This window comes from Phalacrocorax carbo, chromosome 24, assembly GCF_963921805.1.
Source record: "Phalacrocorax carbo chromosome 24, bPhaCar2.1, whole genome shotgun sequence".
Lineage (NCBI taxonomy): Eukaryota > Metazoa > Chordata > Aves > Suliformes > Phalacrocoracidae > Phalacrocorax > Phalacrocorax carbo.
In genome coordinates this window covers 2,579,438-2,604,374 of record NC_087536.1, presented here as the reverse complement: position 1 = coordinate 2,604,374, position 24,937 = coordinate 2,579,438, and the positions used below count along the sequence as shown (strand labels likewise).

Genomic DNA, 24,937 nt, shown 5'->3' with positions numbered 1-24,937 from the left:
TAAGTATTTTATGATTAAGTTAAGCAAACACGCTAATCATGCTAACCAAACTCATCCAAGAACCTCCCACGTGCTTTCTACACACCTTCTAGCTGAACTGCTTACGTAGCTGACCCAAATTCAGTAATGGTGATAAAAGGTTCATTTCTGTTTAATTAGTGACAACTTTCACAAACATTAGTACATAATGTCAGAGAGACGGTAACATTCCCCCCTCGCAATTCCTCGAGCAGCCTCAGAAGATGCAAAACTTCCAGCTGTAACCGCTTACGCTGGCCTACCACGTGCTTAGCGAACAGTCAAGTTATCCTATTTCCTTCTTAAACACCACCAAAGAGACCATTAGAATAGAAACGACTCCAGTCATGGACTTGAAAGATCTCTCTCGCATCTGCCACAGAACACATGTTTAATTAAAAAAAGCAGCGATCCACTTTAGCACAACAAGTAAACCTTGAGCAGCTACAGTTCAAAGTCACAAACTCCAGTATTACACTCAAAAATTCCCAAATTCTGGAGTGAGGAAAATGTTTAGTCCTTTTAAATGCAAACTACATAAACAAGGAGAGAAACATTTTCTCCTCCTCTCTGAAGTTATCAAAAGAGCAAACCACATCACATGTTTCAAAGCAATGTAATTTCCATGCTGGCAGCCCTAGAATAAGCGGGTGCAATTACGCTCTGCTCCAGGTGGGATATGAAAATAGAGCCTTACTTCAGCTCACTGGGAGTCAGACCTCACATTTCACTCGGCTTGACTGAGTTTGCATCCTTATCTCTAAGGAAAAAACGTGTTAAGATACTGATACAGGCAGTAAGTGCGAGAGGAAGGGCAGCAGATCTGGATCAAAGGATGGTCTTATAAAACCCTAATTCTTTTCTTTCAGCTACCGGTTGGTCCAACATCCAAAATATTTGCTTTAATACAAAGGAACAGTTTCATGTCTTCCCTTCTAAGACATGAGTTACGGACCACAGGCATCTCACTGCAGGGTGGCAGTACGGCTTGCCAGTAGAAGACAGAGAAGTGGTCTCAGGATTTCAAACATCATCTCAGAGATTGCGTGCTGTGGACTAGCGACAGAACAATTGAACTGCACACGACTCCAGGGAAGCCCTCCATGCACGCATGTGCGTGCACCCCCCATCTCCCTCCCACATGACTCCAGAGAACACCCTGTTCAGAGACAATCAGGCCATTATTGACTACAAAACAAACAGCAACCTGGATGCCACTTTGAACCATTAAGCTTGTAAACTACCAAAGTTAGAAGCAAAAACATATTGAGAAGAAACACTACATCTCACCCACTAATAAGTGGGCCATTGCCATCAGCGAAAGACCTTGGCAATAAATGCCATAATAAGAGATTCGGGCGGATGTCTACTGTTCAGTAAACTTTCTCTGCCTCAGATTTTTCACTTCTAGCTGTGTTTAAAAAAAAAAAAATCCCATACTAAAGAAAACTAGACAAGCAAGAAAAACATGGAAAAATACTCTGCTCCTTCCAAGAGTCACTGAAAGCATCTGCCCTGGAGTTGAACATGCAAGTTGCTCATTTTAAAAGCTGGTATGACCCCCATCATCTGCACTTCAGTTTTGTATGAGAGCTTGCTTTTTCAGAAGCAGGTGTATCTAACGGCTGACAGTTAAAACACTCTCCCTGCATTACAGTGAGTTACCAAAAGACATCAAAAATAAGCAAATACCAAGGCTTATCTTGAATAAGAACTCGGATGACTATGTTAATACTTGCTTTCATGCTAATTGTGGGTCCCATATGAGCTAGATGGTAATGCGCACTGTACATTCGCCTACTGTTAGATACATCCATGACTGCATTACAAGAAAAGTCTTCCCAAGCAAACAACAGTCCCAGAAACAAGCTATGACCACCCGACATTAATCTTTAGGAGCTGAAATGACGACATTCATAATGACGTACTTTACCTCTTCCGTTTTCTGGAGCACTGCTATTGACAGAGAGAACCGCTTCTTAAAGATCCTCTTAAGGCCAAAGTCAGAGTTTTGGGCATTTTTAACACTCTTACATAACACCAAAAGGAAGCGATTAAGGAAATATTTCCTATATAATACACAATTAAGCCACGGAAGCCACTGCCACGGGGTGTTGGGGCTAAAGCGTAAGCTGTTTCAAGACAGAGCTATGAGTACTTAAGAATAGGTCTATTGGTGGTTGGTCGTTCACTAACGATCCAGTCAAAACCTCCGGGTGGAAAATCCTGAACCACTCGCTGCCACAGAAGTACATCAAGAGAACACTCACTCTTCACTTCAAAAGGCAGGTGGGAGATCTGTAACTCTACCGCTGAACGCTGCCACAGACTGCACGGCCTTTGGTTCAAGTCAGGCTCAATGCAATGTGGCAAAACCAAGCAGAAGGGAACAGTTTGTGGTCACGCGCATACATGTCACATCTGTTAAATCACCATGCCTCGCTGCCCAAGCCACCACTGACGATCCTTGTGAGGCACAGGCTGAAGAAACCCAACTACACGTTATGCGCACAGACGCCAGTCAGGGTGTTCCACTAAGCACAGCTACCTGTACATCTCTGAAAGGGCACAGAAACATAGCAGTCGTCATGGCATTTCCTCAAGGGCGGTGCAGTGCTGTGGTGGTGCAGCCCCCCCACCCCTCTGAGATCCCAGGGTGAGCCCTATTGTGTTGTTATCTTGGTCACAACGACCTGGGCCTCAGGCAATCTCTGACCACACCTGGGCCATCTGCCCCCTGACCTGCGTACCAGAATTGTGGCCAGAATGTAAAATATTGACCAAAGCCAATCATCTCAATCCTATAAATAGTGATCCAAGACAGAGACCTTTTGAGCTCTCCTGCACCGCAGCCGGCCACGTGACCCTGTATCTCCTGTGGGCTGGGACGCCTCTCAGGGTAGGTTTTGCAAGGATGGAGGGATCTTCTGTTGATGTTTTTGCGAGGACTCAAAGGCCTGATTTTGCGAGGTTCACCGGCCGTGCGCTGATGAATATCAGCACATAAATGTGAGTAATTCATGAAACTCACAAAAAGATAATTTTTACTCACAGGTTAACCTCGGGGGGTATGTTTGTGTGCAGTGTGAATATATATATTATCCCTATTCACATAAACCATTGACCAAGCCTGAGACTAAGATTGGACCTAGCCGCGCCTAGGCTCCTCACTGAAAGGAGTTTAGAAAGCAAGGGCATCTCTTCTGAACCTTGTGACTCAATGGGAGGGTCCTGCTTATCCCCTGCATCCACGATCCCTCTGTGAACCATTCTAACTTGAGCATAACTGAATTTTCCTTTGTGCACTTCTTCTAGGCAAGTAATGGAGTGACCCTTCCCATTCTCCAATGTTTAACTAAGTCACTATATTGAATTCAAAAAATTCCACCACATTGCTGTTTTCAATTGGCTGATGCTGTTAAGAACCATACAACCTGGAACTCCAAAAGTTAATCTTGTCAGAATTTATATGAGAGGAAATTTTCTAGTTTAAGAAAGAGAGAAAGGAAAGCCTGTAATATACCTACCCAATATCATTGCCTTGTTCTGCTCTGAGCACGGCAAGCCACTGCTGTTTGTAAACAGAGGACAGCCATTCTAAAATTGAAAAACAACAAGAACAAAAAAATAAGCTTGGTGTCGCCTTTGGAGCCGGGAATGGGGGTGTTCATAGGCACTTGAAATATAGAAATAAAATCACATTGCAATAATAAGGTTACACTTATTAACTGGACGGCCTGTGCAAACCCACCACCTGATAACGCGCGTGTGTGATTCAGCTCCAGGCCGCAGGTACAGAAGAGGCAGTTCAGATAAAAATCAACTGCTAACACTGAGTAACTCAGGACTATTTTCATCTTATCAAGCATCCACGGTTGCCAGAAGTGATGCAACTCAACATGTTTTCTCAGTGCGCTAAGTTCTGTTCAGCCAAGGAGCTGGGTAACAAGCTCTTAGGAGAAGATGCCACTCTCTGAATCCCCAACAGAATTCTACACAAGTTAAACAAGAGGAAAACAGAATCAAAAGATAAAGGAAACAGTGCCTTATCACAGGTATGGTAAAAACAAACAGAACAGAAGCTGTCCCCTACTAGCAATAAACATAAGCCATGTCTTCCTCTGAGAACACCAGGAAGATGGTACGGAGAGCTACCGAGGTGATCAGGGGGCTGGAGCATCTCCCTTGTGAGGAAAGGCTGACACACTTGTGCTGGTTCAGCCTGGAGAAGAGAAGACTGAGGGGGGATTTCATAAATACCTATAAGTATTTAAAGGGCGGGTGTCAGGATGATGGGACTAGGCTCTTTTCAATAGTGCCCAACGCCAGGCCAAGGGGCCACGGGCACAAGCTGGAACACGGGAAGTTCCACCTGAACATGAGGACAAACCCCTTCCCTGTGCGGGTGCCAGAGCAGGGGCACAGGCTGCCCAGGGAGGCTGTGGGGTCCCTTCCCTGGAGACATTCATCCCCCGCCTGGACGCGGTCCTGTGCCCCCCCTGCTCTGGGGGTGCCTGCTCAAGCAGGGGTGGGACGGGGTGAGCTCCAGAGGGCTCTTCCAACCCCCACCACTCTGTGATTCTGTGAAGATTCTGTCAGCTGTATTAATTTAACAGCTGCAACCAAGAGATACAGCAGAACAAAACCTAACAGCTGCTAAGGCAGTTACACAGAAGGGATCAGAAGCAGCCAAAAGCCCAGCACATAAGTTCTTTTCAGTCAAGCTAATGAACAGCGGCAAGTCCGCAAGGTCTCAGATGAGAACAAACTCTAGGGAGGAATGGACTGGGATGGCAGGAGCGGCGAGAACCACCGTTAGCAGGAAAACAAAACAGGTTGGTTGCTGCTGAGGGTGACAGAAGGGTGAGATCACAGTGCTGAGATCGCCTTCGGAGTCCCAGATTCAAAACATAAAACCAGCCCTTGCCCTACTGACTCCCGAGTTAAGATTCAGGCTGCGATAGGACCAAAATGGGAATTCACCAGAGCGCAACAGAAAGCATTACAATGATTTAAGGAAAAGTGCACAGGTGAGGAACAGAGAATGGATGTGCTAGGAGGAAAAAGAAACAAAAAAACAATCAGGAGACAGAGCATCTTCGCTATTTTTGTATATGAACCTATGTCATACGCCATATTTCAACTGTAGTTCACCTGTTAATCTGTAAAGGTTAAGAGGAAAAATACTGCTCAGGAAGTGTTACACCATTTCTTTCAACTCTTCAACATGGTCGCCTTCTTTATACCTCCCTGAGAACTATTTCATCTAGAATAATCTAAAAGGCTTACACCACAATACAAACTGCCCAGCAATTTCCATGTTTCAAGGCTCTCTTGGGTACGATGCAATCACCTCAGACACTGGATGCTGGCAGCATCAGTTCAAAAGGGCACCACCAATATTTATCCAAGCCTCCTTTTAAAGGACGAGCAAAAGTTCCTGATCTTAACACAGCTTTTGGCTACACACCACCACCAACAGATTACAAGGGCCATCCAGTATTAACCTCTTCACTTACACTTCATTACACCTGTAGAGGTCTCCACATCACGCTGCTCTTCCCTCCCTGCTCTCCCAGTTCCCTTGGAATTCAAGTTTGGGGTTTTTTTCCTTTTTTTTAAATTCATTATCAGTGGTAGAGCACATTCTTTTTCAATAAGCACAGGCAAACCAGCCTCAAAGTTGCAATTAATCTCGTAACAATGTAAGAACATTCTTCCTCTGACGTATGTAGGCAGAAGGCTGCTGGGTTTGAGCACAGACACAAAATCTGTCCGCTGAAGAACACTAAGAAAAGGCTGCCCGTCGCAGTTCTGGTAAGCGATAACAAACAGCAACGTTAAGAGAAGGAAACCAAGCGCAGTACTGGCAAATGTCTGGTTTGCAACATCTTATTCACATGCTGACACAGCCACTTGACATGAAAATAATCCATAGTTCTCCTCTAAAGGGTCACTCACCCACAGTTACCTTATTTTTTAATACAGAATGAAGATGCCTTTGCACTATGATTACCATCCGCACCAATGTTAATCGCCAGATGGATTATACTGACTTTATACATCACTTAAGCATCTGAAATACCACCCATCCACGATCGGATCTGTTCTTCTAGGATTTATGCATAGTATAAACTGTTATCACTTGCTCGAGGTCAAACCCTGCCCCATCTACCGGTCATAACCGACCAAACCATTCACCCAAGCTCCACCTCAGCTCGACGCAGCGGTCTACGACACACTGCCTCCACCTGCTGTTCGAAGGACACTTTCAAATAGACGTTGTGAGCACAGGATAACCGAGTTCCTTCGTATTTGACTTTGCCAGATCTAGTGAGGAAGACAGTCTCTTCTCCGTCTATGAAGGTATTAATCGAAGCCAGAAGCGAGAGCAGGGAAAGCCAGTGCATTTCAGCAGTGGTAACGGTTCACTTTCACTCAAGAGAGGGACAGATTTCTAGGGAGGGAAGGACCCTACTCCCTCCCCACAGCTACCCCCTATCAGAAAGTCCTAATTCAGCTTCTGATAGCGGCATTCTTTGAACATTTCAAAGTGTGAGAAAGAGGTGCTCAGCGTTATTGAGACATTCAGCTACAAAAAGCTGAATTCAGCTACAAAAAAACCCATTATTTCTAGCAGAGACAGGATACGGCAGCACAAGGAAGGCAAACTAAAGTAACACTCACTACATCACCTTAATGGCAAGGCAAGTGTTTTAAAAGCATCTAACAGTTTGACCAGGCTAGCAGGCTTCAAGAAAAATATCCCGACAAGTCTCCTCTGATATTGGACCATTATTGTGTTGACATCTATGGCAGCATGAAGGAAAAGCCAATGTGAGATGGAAAAAAAAAAATTAATTTTAGAGGAAGGCAGCGGTGTAACTCAAGGACAGGTTAAAGAGTTATGTATGGCAAGAGCCCAAAGCGACCCCGAAGGCTACAGACAGATGGCAAGAACACAGTTGTCAAGAAGTTGCAAATAAGAGTGATGAACAGATCAATAAAAGCAGTCTTAATTCACATTTGGCAATTACATTGCTAAACAGACATCGCAGGGACATGGACGGATGGATAGTTGTGCTGGGGACAGATATAGAAAAAAGAATCAATGCTGTGTACATGAGAGCTAGGGAAAAAAACTGTCAGAGAGTCAAGATGCAAAATTCAATGCTAAGATTCAACTACAATAAGGAAAGACCGAACAGAGTGAAATATGGAGCTAGGACACCAGGAGCCAGATCCAGAGGCAGAGCAGGGGAAGTCCAAACACTGTTACAATGAGCACAACTCACTCTGGGGAGGGGAAAAATAAATAATAATATATTAAATAAAAACAAAAAGGAAAAAGGAGGAGGGGCAGGTGTTTCACATGATAAAAGATATGAACGATGGTGGAAAAACACTTTCAAGTGAGAGCCCAACGGGGTTACTCATCTCCAGTTTCACTCATCTCTCAGCAGCCAAGTTTACACAGCTTCCAAGCAAAGAACAAAGCAAAGATGAGAATGCGGCTTCTTATCTTTCAGTGATACTGTAACATTAATAGCAGTGATCTATAACACATTAAATGGCATTTCACTCTATGGGCTTCAAAAAAGCACCAGGACCTAGAAGGAGGATGTATGCAAAATGCAAATAAAAGGACAAGAGCAGAATACGTCATTATCCCATCTCCTCCAAAAACACCCGAAATACCTGTCAGTAAATAATGCTTGTCTTTGAGGAGGGGAGACGAGTTCACAGCACCTTGTGCTTTTGGTTTTCATTTTCAGGTATTACTCCAAATCCCAGCAAAAACTACCCAGCTCTTTGTACAAAGATAATGGCTACAAAACAGTTGAGTCGCAGCAAATTTTGCTCTCTCAGCAGTTTTTTTGCATGCCTGGGACTCAGGGGTCATTTAAACACAGATAACCTACCATGTACTGATTATAAAGTATTTTGATAAACTGACTGATCAACAAACGCTTAACACACCTACGTGTCTGTCTTTTAAGACTTTCATGCATGTAAATTTAATGTTCAACTTCTGCTGAATCTTCAGCCGCAATTCAGACATTGGAGATAAACACGCAAGTGATAAGACCAGCAAATACACCTCGATCTTCCCAATGACTCTATCACAGGCCAGGCTAGGAAAGGCACACAGAACTCGATCAGCTGAGTACTCGCTCACCTGAGGGCATTAGGGAATCTCTCTCAATAATTCTGGCTGACGCCAAGTCACTGATGATATACTGTAATCTCAAGTGTGTGAACACCGACAGGAATGCATTCCCCTGTTCCGATTCCAGGAAGGCAACGTCATCCTCAAAATCTGCAAGACGGAGCACTGGTATTACAAGTTGGTTTTCTAAATATTTTCCAGAGCCTATTTGTATTTGACATTGAGGTTTACTTTATTAAGCACAGAAAGTTTTTATGGACAAGCAAACCATCTTTTGGAGCTAAACCCAAGAAATTACTTACACTCAAACCCTTTTGGCAGAACTGTTAGACCAAACTTTTCCTCTTTGGAAACACACACGTGCCTTCTAGCGAGAAGGCAACAAAAGCTTATCCTAACTGAACAACAGCAGAAGCAACGAAGCAAAACTAGCGACCATGTCTGCTCACTTGAAACATGTGGACAAAACAGTGAAAAGGCTATCGGTGCTGAGACCCTGATCCCGGGGACTGCTGGCAGAGGCCAGCCTTCCCAGAGAGAAGAGGAGAAAGTTGGGAAGTGGAGGAAGACTATCGTATTTTACTTCTGACCAGCCTCTTCCACAACCCAAGGCCATGCCAATTAATCCTACCTCTCCTGCGCCTGGCAAACCACGCATCAGCTTCGGTTAAGAGTTGTTTCAAAGACCCATTCCAAGTAGGCACTAGCTGGAGGAACATCCACTAGGGAAAATAAACAAACTCTAGGGAGTTAATTGAAGAAGTCTTCAAAACAGTAATACATGCGTTATTAACAGCGCTTTTTCATAATGCATTAATTCCTACAAAGATTCTGATACTCTCTTAGATGCTTCCAGGAAATACCAAAGAGGTTAAAATTCTCATTGTGCTACAAATCAGCTACTACGCTGGAGTTCAACTTCATAAAGCCCCAGCCCAACCCTTCGCCAAGTACCTTTTTGAGAGCGGTGTACACATCCATTTCCACTTGCACTACAAGTAGGTCAGAAGAACTAATCAGCTGTTTCATGAGGTTTATGCTGAAAAAAGACAAGTCATCAAAGAATTCTACGAGACATACAGACAAAACCAAGAAAGCAAGCTAGGTAACAAGCAACCGTCGATAGCCTAGAAAGTCGTGTTGAGCGAGCTGCACGCTTTGGAAGAAACTGTACTTCACCACTGACAGTTAACTGACGCCTGAATACCTGAGGTCTTTGAAGAGCGCCACACTCTGGTGAGGCATCAGGTTATTCAAGAGCCATTCCAGGCACCTAGATTAAAAGCAAGGAATTAGTACCTTCCTTTTTTTCTTACATATCTCGACATTCAAGCACAGTTGCTCAGGCTCACAAAGCCTGGTTATGTACCGCGTGATTCTGAAATACTGCTTTAACGTGCCCAAGACATGAATGCATAAAAGTATGAAGGGGAGTTCTTTCAAAAACATGAACTTTACCATAACACTTTCCAAAATTTTCTGTAACTCTTAAAGTTGCATTTAGTGTCTCTCAGGGAAGAGTGAAAGCTATATTCCTAGTGCTGTTAATGCCACAAAAAGCCCTGAGAACACACTAATTCTCAGCAGAAGGAAGCAGCTAGCACTAACCTCAGCATTCTGCTCCAAAATGTCTAATTACCCCTCCTAATTAAGATAAACTCAAGCTCAAGTACTGAATATTAAAGCAGCTTTGAGATAAAAGAGTCAATGATGGCAAGTATTGTTTCACTGTCACGCTGAAGACCAAATATATTGTCTTTACTAGTGTACGTTAGTAATTAATTCATTCACAGCGCAGGCCGATCAATCGAACGGAATCTACACCAAATTTAAGGTAACTGGTTATAGTAGAAACCCAAAAACTAGACAGAACAAGCAGAGCCCAAGCCAGATACATTTAGAAAAAAAAAAAAAAACCAAACAACAAAAAAACCACCAACCTAACTGGACATTATCTCACCATTCATAAATTCACACTTCTAATTAGCAATGTACAAAGCAGCTCAGAGAAAGTAATTCTTACTTTTTCTTCACAGAGTCTAACCCATATGTTGCCGCTGAATTGTAATAACCACACACAGTTTCTGCATTAATGGTTTCCTTCATTGTTTCACCACATTGCTGGATTAAGTCATCCTGCGGGGAAGAAAAAAACCCACAAATATTCAAAGTTTTTATTTCCTAACTGAGGTTTCAAAGATTGTGCAGTTCATACAAGTTTTCATGCCTGAACAATTACCAGAGTCACACGTGCTACAGTGACCTCTGCTACTCTATCCAGAACACTTAAACCAATCAATGTTCCTCAGAAAAACAGCTTTTTCTTAAGGATATATCACGTGAAAGAAAAGCTTAATGAATACTGTCAGGGTAGAACAAAGGAGCTGTTAAAACTTATTTTAGCCTACTTCTAGATATAATGCTCAAAATGGTGCTTAACATTACAACTGAATCTAAGCCATGCTATTTTGAAATAGAACCACTGTGTTACGTTTGGGGCTTTTTCCCACTTTGTACGAAAAGATTATTTATTTCTCCAGGTGAAACAATACGTGTGCGTGACTATGTTACGAACAGTTACCTTTAGCTGAAAAGAAAGCATAAAAATATTGCACATTTATTACTTACAAGCTGCAGCATGCAGGCTGCTGCTAAAAGGGCAACTACTCGACTGGGTTTTATTAATACATCATCTCTGTACAGCGAGCCAAAAGCCACCTGTAGAGCTGAAAAGAGTACAAGTGTCAAACTAAGACAGGACATACGAGCTCGGATAACTAAAAGAATCCTTAAATATAACCAAACCACTGCAACTCACACATTCTCTTCACTCCTGCTTGCTCAGGATAAAAAACTGGTATTTACCACCTCAAGCACACGCACATAAACAGAATACACAAAACATGGCAGTCACCGATGAAATACAGCCCCTTGCACCATTTAAACAAGATATTCATCTTAAAACAGCCACCAAGGCACGCCACGGGGCCACGTGCAGGACAGTAAAACTAGGTAAAAAGAAGAGAAATCTCATGCTCCTCCTCTGCAACTCATCACTAGTGTAACATTGAGATACTGCTGTGATGCTACAAATTTCTCTGTAATTCTTCTGAAAAACAAAACTCACAGTTCACTCCACGGTGCTTGGAACCATAGCAAAGCTTTCTGCCAACTCACATCGGTCCCCCGCGAGCCCCCCCCTCGGCAGCTTTTCAAGACCAGACAGATGAAGATGTGATCCACACTCCAACATTCGGATCTCCACAACAGTTGCACATATTGATCCCAAGAGCCCCAATGCCAAAACAACAGTACAAGCAGTTGCTTTCCAGATGTGCTTCCCAGCTCAGAGGTACAAAAGTTAATTCAACTCTACTGGTGACCCGAGTTAAGCTCAGAACTGAATGAGCACAGAACTCATTCTTTCAAGTTTCTTATTTACTCGTTTGAAAATTATCCTTAAAAAATTTTTTTTTTCCAGTTAATTTTCTGTCAGGTTCAGCTTGAACGCTGAAGGTAGGAGTTATGTTAAAATAAAAGGTTCCCACTTACCTTCTGTATCAATGTTTGGGTCAGGAATCTCCAACTCTATGATGTTCATGCTAGATTCTTTCCAAGCTCCACTGAACATACTGGAAAAGTAGCCTGACTACATGAGGGAAGAGGAGAGAAAAAGAACCCAAGTAAGACACTTAATGCAAATTAAAGCTCTCAAAAGCAGCACACGGAACAAAAAAAAATCATTAATATTTACCTTCATGCAGAACAAAATTTATGAAGGGAACTTTTCATAATGCAAACCACTCTGACCTACTCAAGAAAGGACTAACTGTAGTTGCTCTATTTCTGAAAGGGAAAATGCGTCTAGGACGTTTGGACTACGTGTCTGCAATCAGAGTGAAGAAAGAGCTTTCAAGGGCCACAAAAGCCACACAAACTCTTTTCCTACAAACCACACCACCAATGGGGATATAACCAGTCCAAGAATTAAGTCCTTAATGTTACCGGTGGACAACAAATCCTCCAGGCATCGCGGAATGCCTGTTCAGCTACTGGGGGGCTGGAGGGAAGAAAAGCATGCAAGACATACAAATTAATGTACAAGGTTGTAAGTCTCATACCAAGGACACATGCACATACACCACTTATGGAAATATACCTTTTCTTATAAAGTGTAAGGCATATAAAACTAGAATTTGATAGGTTTCCGTCCAAATGAAGTGAAATATACTGCTCTACTAGGATTCATGATTTTCCTTCTCAGCAGCAGATGTGCCCATTATGAGGTGCTATCACTCACTGAAGTTTACCTGAGAGATCAAAAAAATAAAGTCTATTTGTACAGCACCGTATGCCCTGACCTCTTAACTCAGCATTTCAACTCAGGGCAGCACATAACATGAAATCCAATTCTGATTTTATTTCATTACATAAATATTTCCATACCTTTGGCATATCCCCTAACTACGATGACATACAATACGCTACTCTAAAACCAGGACCTCAGTCATCTTGCCGATCCTCAGGAGGCTACCTTAGCTTTGCCATGTAGGCCAACTCCTCAGTTTCAGGAGAATTTATCATTTTAGTAACCAGTATCAGAGAAAATGAAACCCTCCATTTCTCAGACCTGCCACTCACAGGTAGAGCAGCACCTTGCTGTCATTTATCAAACTAAATGCAGTAGCTTGAGAGACTAGGGAAACAGAAACATACATCCTGAGAGAGGATGCTCAACAAGGCAGAGGAGTCGTGATTTCATTGACAGCGAGCTATTTTTAACACCCACAAATATTTTACCTTGAGAAACACCACTCCAACGACAGAGCATAAATTGAAATAGAAACCTGACTTAGGAGAACAGTTAACTTCACCACAAAACTTCATCTCACAAGAACATCGCTTGTACAATGACACCTCTACAGACCAAAACTGCAATTTTCAGAGTCTGTCCAAAAGCATCCACAGAAGCTATTTAATATTCAATTTTAGTCGTGCACCCACACTAAGTTTGAAGGGCTAGCTTCACGAACTTGAGACGGAGCAGCAGCACAATCACATCCACGATTAAAAGCATTGTCGCCAACAACAGCCTAAGGACAAACCACCAAAGTGCCCACCCTGTTTATGCTGCACAACGTTAAGTCTGACTGTCCAACCCACTTATACCCTGCCTCAGTTTTACAAAGTTAAAAGCAAGCAGACAATTAAAGCTGTGTCTCCCAGCTGTCCCCCTGGTCAAACACAACCACTGCTCTATCCAGAGGTGGCTGCCTATGATCAACCTTGGGCTATATGCAAGTGACTTTTCTGCCTGCGTTTTACACGCTTCAAAAGGTTCTGATGCACGCAAAAGGCTTTTTCCTACAAGAAAGCAATGAAACAGGACCTAGACAGGCTGGAGAGCTGTACCCAGGGGAACCTCATGGAATTCAGCAAGAGCAAGCGCAAGGTCCTGCCCCTGGGGAGAAACAACCCCCCGCACCAGCACAGGCTGGGGGGGACCTGCTGGAGAGCGGCTCTGCTGAGAAGGCCCTGGCAGTGCTGTGGGGCAGCGAGGTGACCCTGAGCCAGCATCGTGCCCTTGGGGCCACGAAGGCCAACAGTGTCCTGGGCTGCATTCAAAGGAGCATGGCCAGGGCAAGGAGGTTATTGTCCCCCTCTGCTCTGCCCCAGTGAGGCCACATCTGGAGTGCTGCATCCAGATCTGGGCCCCCTAGTTTAAGAAGGACAGGGAACTGCTTGAGCAAGTCCAGAGGAGAGCTACCAAGGAGCTGGAACATCTCCCTTGTGAGGAAAGGCTGACACACTTGTGCTGGTTCAGCCTGGAGAAGAGAAGACTGAGGGGGGATCTCATCAATGCTTATAAATATCTAAAGGGTGGGTGTCACAATGATGGGACTAGGCTCTTTTCAGTGGTGCCCAATGACAGGCCAAGGGGCAACAGGCACAAGTTGGAACATGGGAGGTTCCACCTGAACATGAGGACAAACCCCTTCCCAGTGCGGGTGCCAGAGCAGGGGCACAGGCTGCCCAGAGAGGCTGTGGGGTCCCTTCCCTGGAGACATTCACCCCCCGCCTGGACGCGGTCCTGTGCCCCCTGCTCTGGGTGTGCCTGCTCAAGCAGGGGTTTGGATGGGATGACCTCCAGAAGTCCCTTCCAACCCCTATCGTCCTGTGATTCTGTGAAATTTCCCTTGCTGTGGCCAATGCAAGCAATTGCTGTACCTATACTGGAAACATGGCTTTAACACTACAACAACAAAAATCAAGAATTCACTTCTACCATCCCTTCTTACACCAGAGGAGCTGCATTCAACCTGCTGAGCATCTCCCAGTGCCATCTTCACCTCGTAACACATAAAACCATTTTGTGTTTCACTACAGCTAACACAGAAGCGCACACATTTTCAGGTGTAGTACCTGATGTTACTTTCTCTTCTCGCTTCAAATACATTGCTTTCCAGGTTAGACTCCCACGTTAAAGGTAACGGCACAACTGAATGAAACGTTTCAAGACAAAGCCATGGTTTCTCCCCACTTCTGTCACAGGAAAACTAATAAAAGAGAACAGACAGTAAAGATAACAGCACTCTTCACTCCCAAAGCGCAAGACGTCTTACAAAGAATTTCACCCTAACACGAGCCCAAAATAAAACGCTTGTAAGAAACAGCATCTTTTTTGTAGGTACGCACTAGGATTTATTCTTTTCAGAGCTTCTGTGCGAGGAAGCAGCAAGGAAGCCTTCATCCTTGGATGCACAACAAATACAGAGACCCAGCACCAGCAACTTCCCTTCAGTTCCCTACCCTTGAGTCCCAATGAACACTAAAGTTGGACTGGGTCAGCAAGTGCTGTACAGACCCACTCCGGAAGCGCTTTCCTTGCTCTGCAATAATATTAACATCGCAGGAGACTCTCAGCCATTTCTTTAGCAAACAAGAACCTGTCCTCCGGACACCAAAAGACAGTTTTCAGGACTGTTTTCACAAAGGATGGGCCAAGGTTAAGATGATGAGATTAAAACAAAATTAAGTTGCAAGGGACAGAAACAAAGAAACTTTTCAAACACGAAGCTACAGCTACGCTTCCTAACATTACTATCAAAGGCACAAGGCATGTTGTGTAACTGCTTGCATCCACAGCGAGAGTGATAAGTCAGAAATGTAAGGGGAAGAAAAGGAAAGAAAAAAGTCTTGAGTCACACTTACCATTTACCAGACATTCTTTCATCACAAATACAGTTTCTCTTGCGAGGAAGAAAGGAGCCGCTTACCTGGCACAAATAGATCTTATGCAAGTTCCACTCCTCTCCCAGAGCACAAATTTTGACATCGCTGTTCTCCCCATTCACAAACAGAGTCTGATAAATATACTTAGAAGTGCTTTTCAGCTGTTTCCTATGCAAAAAGACAGAGACACACTCCTTCAAATTTGTCTGTTACAGAGGCAGCACCAGGTACCGGAAAGGGCTTTTTTCCTCCCCGTGAGGGACCAGCCTCCCCCCCCCGCCGTTGCTCACCTCCCCTCTCTTGTTCACTGCAGCAGCTGCTGCTGGGACCTTTCCGAAGCAGACAAGAAACTCCCCCCTGGCCCCGGCCCCCCACCAACCTCACAGCGGCAGCCCTTCCCCTCCGCCCCTCCCTTTCCCGCACAAGACCCCGAAGATCGGGCTCGGCCCTCGAGCGCCCCGGGCCCTTCCCGCACAGCCCCTCACTCGCCCCCGGCCTCGCCGGGCCCCTCCGCCCCTCACGGCCCCTCCTGCCCGCCGCGCCACCTCAGGGCCAGCGCGACCGCCGCCAGCCCCGCAGCCCCTTCCCGCCACCCGCCCCTGACAGAGCCGCGTCCGCGGCCCGGAGCCCCCTCGGAGGCGGCCACCGCCGCGCTTCCCCTTGACGGCCCGGCCGCCGCCGCCCCCTCAGGAGGCCGCCCGGAGCGGTCGGATCGTCCCAATGACTCCAGCGCAGGCCAGGCCGGGAAGGGCGCACAAGAACCCGATCGGCTGAGTACTTGTTCACCTCAGGGCATTAGGGGATCGTGAGTTTGTGCTTAAAACAGACAAGTCATCAAAGAATTCTGCGAGACATACAGACAAAACCAAGAAAGCAAGCTAGGTAACAAGCAACCGTCGATAGCCTAGAAAGTCATGTTGAGCGAGCTGCACGCTTTGGAAGAAACTGTACTTCACCACTGACAGTTAACTGACGCCTGAATACCTGAGGTCTTTGAAGAGCGCCACACTCTGGTGAGGCATCAGGCTATTCAAGAGCCATTCCAGGCACCTAGATTAAAAGCAAGGAATTAGTACCTTCCTTTTTTTCTTACATATCTCGACATTCAAGCACAGTTGCTCAGGCTCACAAAGCCTGGTTATGTACCGCGTGATTCTGAAATACTGCTTTAACGTGCCCAAGACATGAATGCATAAAAGTATGAAGGGGAGTTCTTTCAAAAACATGAACTTTACCATAACACTTTCCAAAATTTTCTGTAACTCTTAAAGTTGCATTTAGTGTCTCTCAGGGAAGAGTGAAAGCTATATTCCTAGTGCTGTTAATGCCACAAAAAGCCCTGAGAACACACTAATTCTCAGCAGAAGGAAGCAGCTAGCACTAACCTCAGCATTCTGCTCCAAAATGTCTAATTACCCCTCCTAATTAAGATAAACTCAAGCTCAAGTACTGAATATTAAAGCAGCTTTGAGATAAAAGAGTCAATGATGGCAAGTATTGTTTCACTGTCACGCTGAAGACCAAATATATTGTCTTTACTAGTGTACGTTAGTAATTAATTCATTCACAGCGCAGGCCGATCAATCGACCGGAATCTACACCAAATTTAAGGTAACTGGTTATAGTAGAAACCCAAAAACTAGACAGAACAAGCAGAGCCCAAGCCAGATACATTTAGAAAAAAAAAAAAAAAACAAAAAACAAAAACCAAACCAAAGAAACCACAAACAGAAAACCACCAACCTAACCTGGGCATTATCTCACTGCTTATAAATCCACACTTTTAATTAGAAAGGAATTCTTACCGTTTCTTCCCAGAGCCTAACCTGTATGTCCCCTGCTGAATTGTAATAACCACACACAGTTTCCTCATTGTTTCATCACATTACTGGATTAAGCCATCCTGTGGGGAGTTAAAAACCCACAAATAACTCAAGTAAGACACTTAATTCAAATTAAAACTCTCAAAAGCAGCACACGGAACAAGAAAAATCATTCATATTTACCTTCATGCGGAACAAAATTTATGAAGGGAACTTTTCATAAGCAAAACCACTCTGACCTACGCAAGAAACATCTAATGGTAGTTGCTTGTTTTTGTAGGTACGCACTAGGATTTATTCCTTTCAGAGCTTCTGTGCGAGGAAGCAGCAAGGAAGCCTTCGTCCTTGGATGCACAACAAATACAGAGACCCAGCACCAGCAACTTCCCTTCAGGTTCCTACCCCTGAGTCCCAACGAACATTAAAGTTGGACTGGGTCAGCAAGTGCTGTACAGATCCACTCCGGAAGCGCTTTCCTTGCTCTGCAATAACATCATAGGAGACTCTCAGCCATTTCTTTAGCAAAGAAGAACATGTTCTCTGGACACCAGGGTTAAGACCAGGAGGCTAAAAAAAATTAAGTCGCAAGAGACAGAAGCAAGGAAACTTTTCAAACACAAAGACACAGCTACGCTTACGTCCTACAAATCTCTTGGCATCACTATTCTCCCCGTTCACAGATTTCGATACGTATACTTAGAAGTGCTTCTCAGGCTTTTCCTATACCAAGAGGCAAAGAGAGACACACTCCTGTGGGCCCACAAGCGCCTCGTCTCTGCCATCCCGTCCTCCAGACGCTGTTCTCCTGCTCCCACCTGCGCCCCAGGGGCCGCAGCTCCGGCAGAGAACCACCTGCTGCTGCCTGGGCTCCTCCCCAGGGGGACAGCGTCGGTGGCTGGATCCAATGGATCTCAGCATCCATTTCACACAATCACTGACTCCTTGAGATGGCCGGGAGGTCGACAGAGGGTGGAATTAGATGGTCCCACCCCGCTGCTCAGGGAGGGCACCTTGCAGCCGCTTGGTCGTGCCCATGTGCAGAGGGCTGTGGAACATCCCCAAGGCTGAAGACTCCACAAGCTCCCTGGGCCACCTGTGCCAGTGCTCGGCACCGAGCAGCCTTTGCACTTCCCGTTCCTGAACTGCATGAGGTCCCTGTCAGCCCAGCTCTGCAGCCTGCCCAGGTGCCCCAGGATGGCAGCAGGACCCCCTGGCCGAATCGCCAGCTCCTCTCGGGCTGGTGACACCTGCCAACTTGCTGACGAGGCGCTCTGCCCCATCACCCAGAGCTAACGTTAGGTGAGGAAGGGGCGAAGCACGACCAGAGCCACTACTGACCCCCGGGAGACACCGCTACGTCCTGGCCTTGCGCTAGGCTTGCTGCCACCGAGCGGCACCCTCTGGGCCCGGCCGTTCAGCCCCTTTCAGTCCCGCTCGCTGTCGGCTCATCCAGCCCACTTCCATTCGAGTGGCTCCAACGCCGTGTTTAGAAAGAAGAGACTGCAAGATGGGCGCACGCAAGCACACAGCTTTCAAAATCCCACGCCACAAACCTCCCACGCTGGCTATTTCCGCCAATTGCCCCAAAGCCTCCAGACAAGAAAACACCCCGTAAGCTCACGCCTGCAAGGCCAACGACTGTTTTTAATTCCGGATTTGGCTTTGCTGCCCGTTGCCTCCCAATGAGCGCTGTTTTTTGCAAGGCGATCCCAAAAGCTGAACGCAGGCTAGAGCTCTTCCTCGAGGGACCTGTGGGCAGGCGTGCCAGCCGGCAGAGCCGTCCAGCTCTCTGGAAGCTCTCTTTGAGTCCTTCCTGGCCAGAGGCAGATCTGGGAGGAGAGACAGGGTGGGCTGCCGGCACCCTTTGTGCAGCTTGGTCCCTGCTGGGGGCGGTCTGGCTGCTTCCTGGATTATTCTTCCTCCTCTTCGGCATTGCGGGAGTCAGATGCTGCGCTCCTCCCGCATCCAGGTTCACAATCTGCCCCGCCACCGCTGCAGCGCCCCGAGTGCCTCTCCCACCTGCATCTCTGGACTGCTGAGACCCTCCTCCTCCTGCCCCTCTCCCTCTCCCTGCCCCTGCTAAGGGCTCCTAGTCCATGGTGACCACAAACAGGCTGTGGGGATCATAGCCGTGCCGTGGGGATCTGCTCCCCACTCCGCGCTCCGCTGAGTTTGCTCCCAAGCAGCCCTGGCTGCGGGAGCCCCCTCGGAGCCGGCGTTGGAGGGCCTCGGGAGCTGCATCGCCTCTTGGGGCTCGGGCACAACGCGGAGGACTTGTTCTCTCCCTCTTCCTCTTGCGTGCTGAGCGGCGGCGCCCCGTGTGCTCCACAGGGGGGCTGTGGATATCATTGCCCTGCTGACAGCATCTTCTCTGCTCCCTCTGCTTTGGCAGGCTCTGCTCCTGAGCAGCACTGGCTGCGCGAGCTGACTGGCAGCTGCTCTTGGAGGGCCCTGGAGCTGCGCCGTGCCTGGGAGCGCAGTCAACACTCGCAGGGCTAGTTCTCTTCCTCCTCCCTGCTGAGTGGTCGTAGTCCGTGGGGTCCACGACCCAGCTGCGGAGATCCCTGCCCCACTGCGGCGATCTGCTCCGGGGCCTCTCCCTGCCACCCTTCCTCTGGGAAGAAGGGCTCGCTCCACGCTCCTCCTCCTCGCTGCCCTCCTGCATGGTGTGCAGCAGACGGCCCGAGGGCGGAGAGCAGACCAGGCAGTCAGCTTTCCTTCTGGACACCAGCCTTGTCAAGCTGCAGAAGAAGCGATGCCAGCAGAAGCCCACGCAGGAGGCAATGCTGAGCCTGCCTGGCCAGACGGGGCCCAGCCAGCCTGCAGATGCCTCCCGTGCACCTGCCCAGGTGGGCTGGCTGGTGCTGGCTCTTGCGGAGGAGCCGCTGTCCCCTGGAGAGTCCTCCATGCCCGCTGCCACGTCCTGCAAGGAGAGCTGGGATAGGGTCCTGCCCTTCCCTCCTCAAGGGAGCAGAGCCGCGGGAAGCCCCAGAAGGTGCCTGAGGGGACAGCTAAGGGCCTTCCAGAGCCTCTCCTGGAGGGCTGCAGAGGCGGAAGGGCCAAAGGCGCACCAATGGGACGGATCTAGGGGGGGTGCTTTGAGAGGGAGCAGCGTCGCAACTGTCAACAGCGGTGCCGCGTGCCAGGGAAAAGAGAGCGATGCCAAGATGCCAGAAAGAAGCCCACTGCCCACGTGCTGCCCTCAGCCACCTCCCCGGGATTACCTTGGTCTGTCGGGGCTCACCCTCTGCTCCCACAGAACCCACTTGCTTCCTGCTGGACCCCCACAGGCTGAGGAAGGAAGGGGCATACGATGGTGCCGGTGAGGAAGCAGCCATTTCGCTAGGTTTCCGATCAGAGCACCTGGAGAATAAAAACAAAGAGAGGCATCTCTCTTTAGGGCTCTTCTTGCAGCCTCCTCTCGGCTTCAGTCCTTTTGTGGGAGCGGTTTCTACGACAGAGGGAAGATGCGACCAGGGCCGCAAATGGCATTCTGGCAAGTTCAGCTGGGGTCTTCCCCAATCCCCCTGTCGGAGCAAGGCCTCGTCTTTATGACCCCTATGGCCTCCATTTCATAGAATCGTAGAATCATCAGGCAGTTTGGACTGGAAGGGACCTGAAAGATCACCTCGTTCCACCTCCCCTGCCCTGGCCACAGACACCTTCCACCAGACCACGTTGCTCAAAGCCCCGTCCAGCCTGGCCTCCAACACCTCCCGGGAGAGGGCACCTACAGCTTCCCTGGGCAACCTGTGCCAGGGCCTCGCCACCCTCACCCTCAAGGATTTCTTCCTAACAGAGAGCTAACCAAAACCTACCCTCCCTCGCTTTCAAACCGGTGCCCCTCTTCCTACCACCACACTCCCTGATAAAGAGTCCCTCCCCACCTCGCCTGTAGGCCCCCTTTAAGTACTCTTCCCTACATCAGCCAGCTTCACAGAGCAGGCAAGCAGCACTTTGCACCAGGGCAGCAGCCTAAAGCCCGCTAGGGAAAGATAACCACTGACGTGGGGTAGCTCAGCTCTGACAGCGCTGAATGGGGCGGCCTGTACTCGCTCTCCTGTGAGAGAAACGCTCAGGGGGATGAGAAGAAAATCAGCACAAACCAGGAGAGGAAACCGATTCTAAACAGGTTTTAGTACCGCTTGTTATTTATTACCTGATGTAAAACAGCAGATACGCTTGCTGCCTGAGCACGGTGTCGATGCCACAACGATCCACAGACTCATCGTCCATCTTATACCACGCTCCGCTGCTGGCCTGCAAAGAAAGGCGTCGGTATCTGGAGATGAACGGCACGGTGCCTCCACCAACCCAGGCAGAGAACTGCAGAACCAAGAGAAAGCCAAAACCAACCCAGCCCAGCCCCTAAGGAGACCTTCTCGCCAAGACCCTCGGCTGCCAGTAACACTGCCGTGAAAGCGTGTCTTCGGCAGGGTAGATTTTGCCCTGCCTTGCTAGGCAGGACGTCCCTCTTTACCTTTGTGTAGCAGAAATAGTGTCCGTGATAACAGCTGTGACCGCGGTGCACCACGACAGCATATAAGGAGTAGAGGAGCGGCTCCCCAGCTGCGTGAGACGTGTACGGGCGAAGGTCCAAGTACTCGGGGTACTCCACAACCTACGGAGAGAGCAAGAGGGCTCAGAAGCCATCCTGAAATACTACGTGAACTAGCCTTCCAAGACTAAGGGCTAGAGGCGTAGAAAGACATCTCTGGGGCTGACGGCAACTCGGCGCTCCCTAAAGCTACGGGGCGTGGTTTGGGTGGCAGGAAACTGTTCTCGGCCAAAGCAGCTCTGCCGGAGCAGGGCACGCGCTTCTCCTCCCACGGGAACTCTCCTCTCCTGGCAAGGGACCGCAAAGACCTCAACGCCAACAGCCGGCGAAAGGCCCCGCTGCTTTGGGAAACCCCCTGCGCCAGGAAGAGGAAGTTGTGCTCCAGCTGCGTACACACCTTGCTGATCTTCCCGCCGGTGAAATCGTCAAACCTTTTCAGGCACACTGTGAGAACCATGGGCGCGCGATGGATTGTAAACCTCTTGGAGGCGGCGACCATCCTCTCACACCTTGGAAGCAAGCACAGAGGCGAGGGCTGAAACGCACCCTGCGACGCAGCCTTTCTTCCCCCCGGAAGGCCAGACAACCCTTCCCGTCTCACACATCCTTGCGCTATTTTAAAACTATTCAGCACTGTAAGGCCACGCTAAAGCCAGCCGCGTCGTCTCCTTGTGCGTTCAGCCTACACGAAACGACGGCTTATGCTCGGCGACACGCAGCACCTTCACGCAGGATCTAGTACGATTAGGACGTTAGCGTTCATCTTACTGGCTACACCGATAGCAGTTTTCGCCCTCCAGCCGCTCAGGTCGGACAAAGCCCTCCAGAGCATCGGTGACAGAAGAGGCTGCCTGGAGGAGTGAGAAAGGAGAGCACTGAGCTGCGGGAAACACCCTCACCCAAACACCTCCTAGGAGTTTACGCAAAAACCTAGCTAGACGACGCTGAGGGGACCCGCCCTCAGCCTGCAAGCAGCGTCCGGAAGGAGACGGGACGAGCCTTTGGGGCTGAACATCGCCCTCCTTCCCAAGGGATTCCCAAGGCTACCGAGAGCCACCTCTCTGTGGCGCTGCACAGTTCAGCTACCGAGGGTGTGCAGGGTCACCACCAAGGAAAACAATACCACCCGCCAGGCCAGGAGCCAGACGGCTGCTGAGGGAGGGCAAAGGGAAGAAGGCTGAGAGGACGTCCAGGGTGCAGAGAGGACAATTCCCACTCGCCCGGCTTCAAGCCAGCACCCACAGGCAGACCGCTGCCACGGCCTCCCCAGAGGGACTCGGGCCATTCCGCTTCCCGCCCACCACCAAGCTCTCTTCGGGTCACAGGAGGCGTTTTTAAGCCAACCGCGTTGATTCTGGAAAGCTACAGGGGCCTTGGGATGCCCCGAAGCACAAGCCACAAGCCCTCTTACTTTCACGTCCAAAGGAACGTCCAGGAAGGCCTCGTAGGAACTGGAAACTGCCTTGCAGCTCAAGCACGTGACTGGAAGGCAAACCGAAACGCTCAGCGATAGGGGAGGTCGACCGTGCCCGTTCATGCTCCTCCTACCTACTGCGCCAGTCAGACGTACAGCTGTTTATCACAGGCAGCAGGCAGAAGGGCACAGCCAGTCCCAAGGGGAACAACAGGTGGGGAGCAGTACCTCTGGATCTCAGACAGCCCCCAAAGATTTGATGGACGACGGTAGTCGATTGGGAAGAGATGTCCAAGCTGGAAAGAAACGGTAAGGGGCAGAGAGTCACCTCCTCCAGGAGTTTTACTTGGCCTGAAAACCCTGGGCGTAGGTTCTCCTTGATGGGAGCACCTCAAGGAGTCCAAAGGGCTCGGGAGCATTGGAAAGGCAATTTGCTTGTGCTTACTCGCTGCTTCCACTCAGGCAAGCGCTCTGCATGGCATCGACAGCAAGGCGGAGGAACTCGTGGGCGTCTTCCTGCACGCCCAGCTGGAAATGTTCTCCTATGCCTAAGAAAGAGGAAGTTAGTCCTTCTCTCCTCCGCGAACAGACGGAGACATGGCAAAGCACCTGAAGCGACTTACATGTCAGAACGCTGACGACACCCCAGGGCTCGATGGCACTGCCTGAGGAACGCAAGACGCTGTTCACGTGCGCTTCCATCCTGCACATCACGCAGACGCCTTGCTGACGACCTGAAGAGGGAGGTGGGAGGGAAGCAAGCTTCTCCGCTTAGCAAAATAGCCATAGCAACGGGAAACCTCACGCAGACCTTGGAGTCCCAGGAGCGGCCTCCACCCCTCCCAAGGCCCCCACGTCCCAACAAGCCCAGGACATTCGAGTGCGCAGAAGACACTCTTCAGAAGGATGCTGCTTCGCTGACAGAGCCTGTCTGTGCCACAGGCAAAGAGGGTTTAACTTGCAGGAGCTGGGACCAAGACGCGGGGCTACAAAGAGGCGCCTTTCTGAAGGGGAAAGAGACACCTGGACAGGACAAGCGGCTTCTGGGCTTGAGTGTTCAAAGACGACCAACTCGGCGGGTTGAGAAAGGAGGGCGGCTTTGCTCCTAAGCTGAATTCCAGGTGCTGGGAACCCTTGGCAAGTGCCCAACGAACGAGGAGCTGTTCATCAAAGTACTCACACGACTGGCTGTGCTCCCGAGAGAGCAGGTAGTTGGCCAGAGGGGGTGTGTAGGTCAGGCACTGCAGGATGGAGTTGAGGAAGCACGTATTGCCCAGGTTGTGGAGTCCCGCTCCAGCTCCCTGTCGGCGCTGCCAGGCCAGGCAAATCTTCTCCGGGGGAAAGAGGACCCTTTGTGGAGGAGCCATTCCCTCGACAAGGACTGCAGGGAAACGACATTGGGGAAGAGGTGAGAAGGCAGCCCTGCTGCTGTCAGACCTTTCTGCCGGCAAGGACACCTTTCAGTGTCTTGTGCCTAGCGGCAGAGGAGTGACACAAGGTGCTTTCCTGTCTCTAATGGAGAACACCTGGGTAAGCCTGGCTGCTAGCAGGAAAGCGCCCCAGGATTCGCCCTAGGCTCTCAGCGCACCAGCAGGCAGGGATGGAGCCCCAGCCGCGCCCGTTGCCTTTGGCGTTGGCAAAGGCCGAGCCTGCTGGCGAAGCCGCTACTCACAGGAGTCGTTCCCCGTTGCGGCCATCGCTCCTCTCGGGAACAGAGGGGA

General features: G+C 48.8%; 1 protein-coding gene across 1 annotated transcript in view; it reads right to left on the bottom strand.

The window, feature by feature from the left end:
* Nucleotides 1–24,937, bottom strand: part of LOC135317012 (germ cell-less protein-like 1) — a 109,929-nt gene that overhangs the window by 3,589 nt on the left and 81,403 nt on the right. Inside the window, exons 5-13 of the mRNA XM_064472525.1 lie at nt 15,466–15,627; nt 11,741–11,837; nt 10,817–10,914; nt 10,212–10,324; nt 9,396–9,461; nt 9,143–9,227; nt 8,820–8,910; nt 8,198–8,338; nt 3,546–3,615 (exon numbers count right to left, since the gene is read on the bottom strand). Of these exons, the coding sequence (XP_064328595.1) occupies nt 3,546–3,615; nt 8,198–8,338; nt 8,820–8,910; nt 9,143–9,227; nt 9,396–9,461; nt 10,212–10,324; nt 10,817–10,914; nt 11,741–11,837; nt 15,466–15,627 (923 nt within the window). The remainder of the gene's footprint in view (nt 1–3,545; nt 3,616–8,197; nt 8,339–8,819; nt 8,911–9,142; nt 9,228–9,395; nt 9,462–10,211; nt 10,325–10,816; nt 10,915–11,740; nt 11,838–15,465; nt 15,628–24,937) is intronic.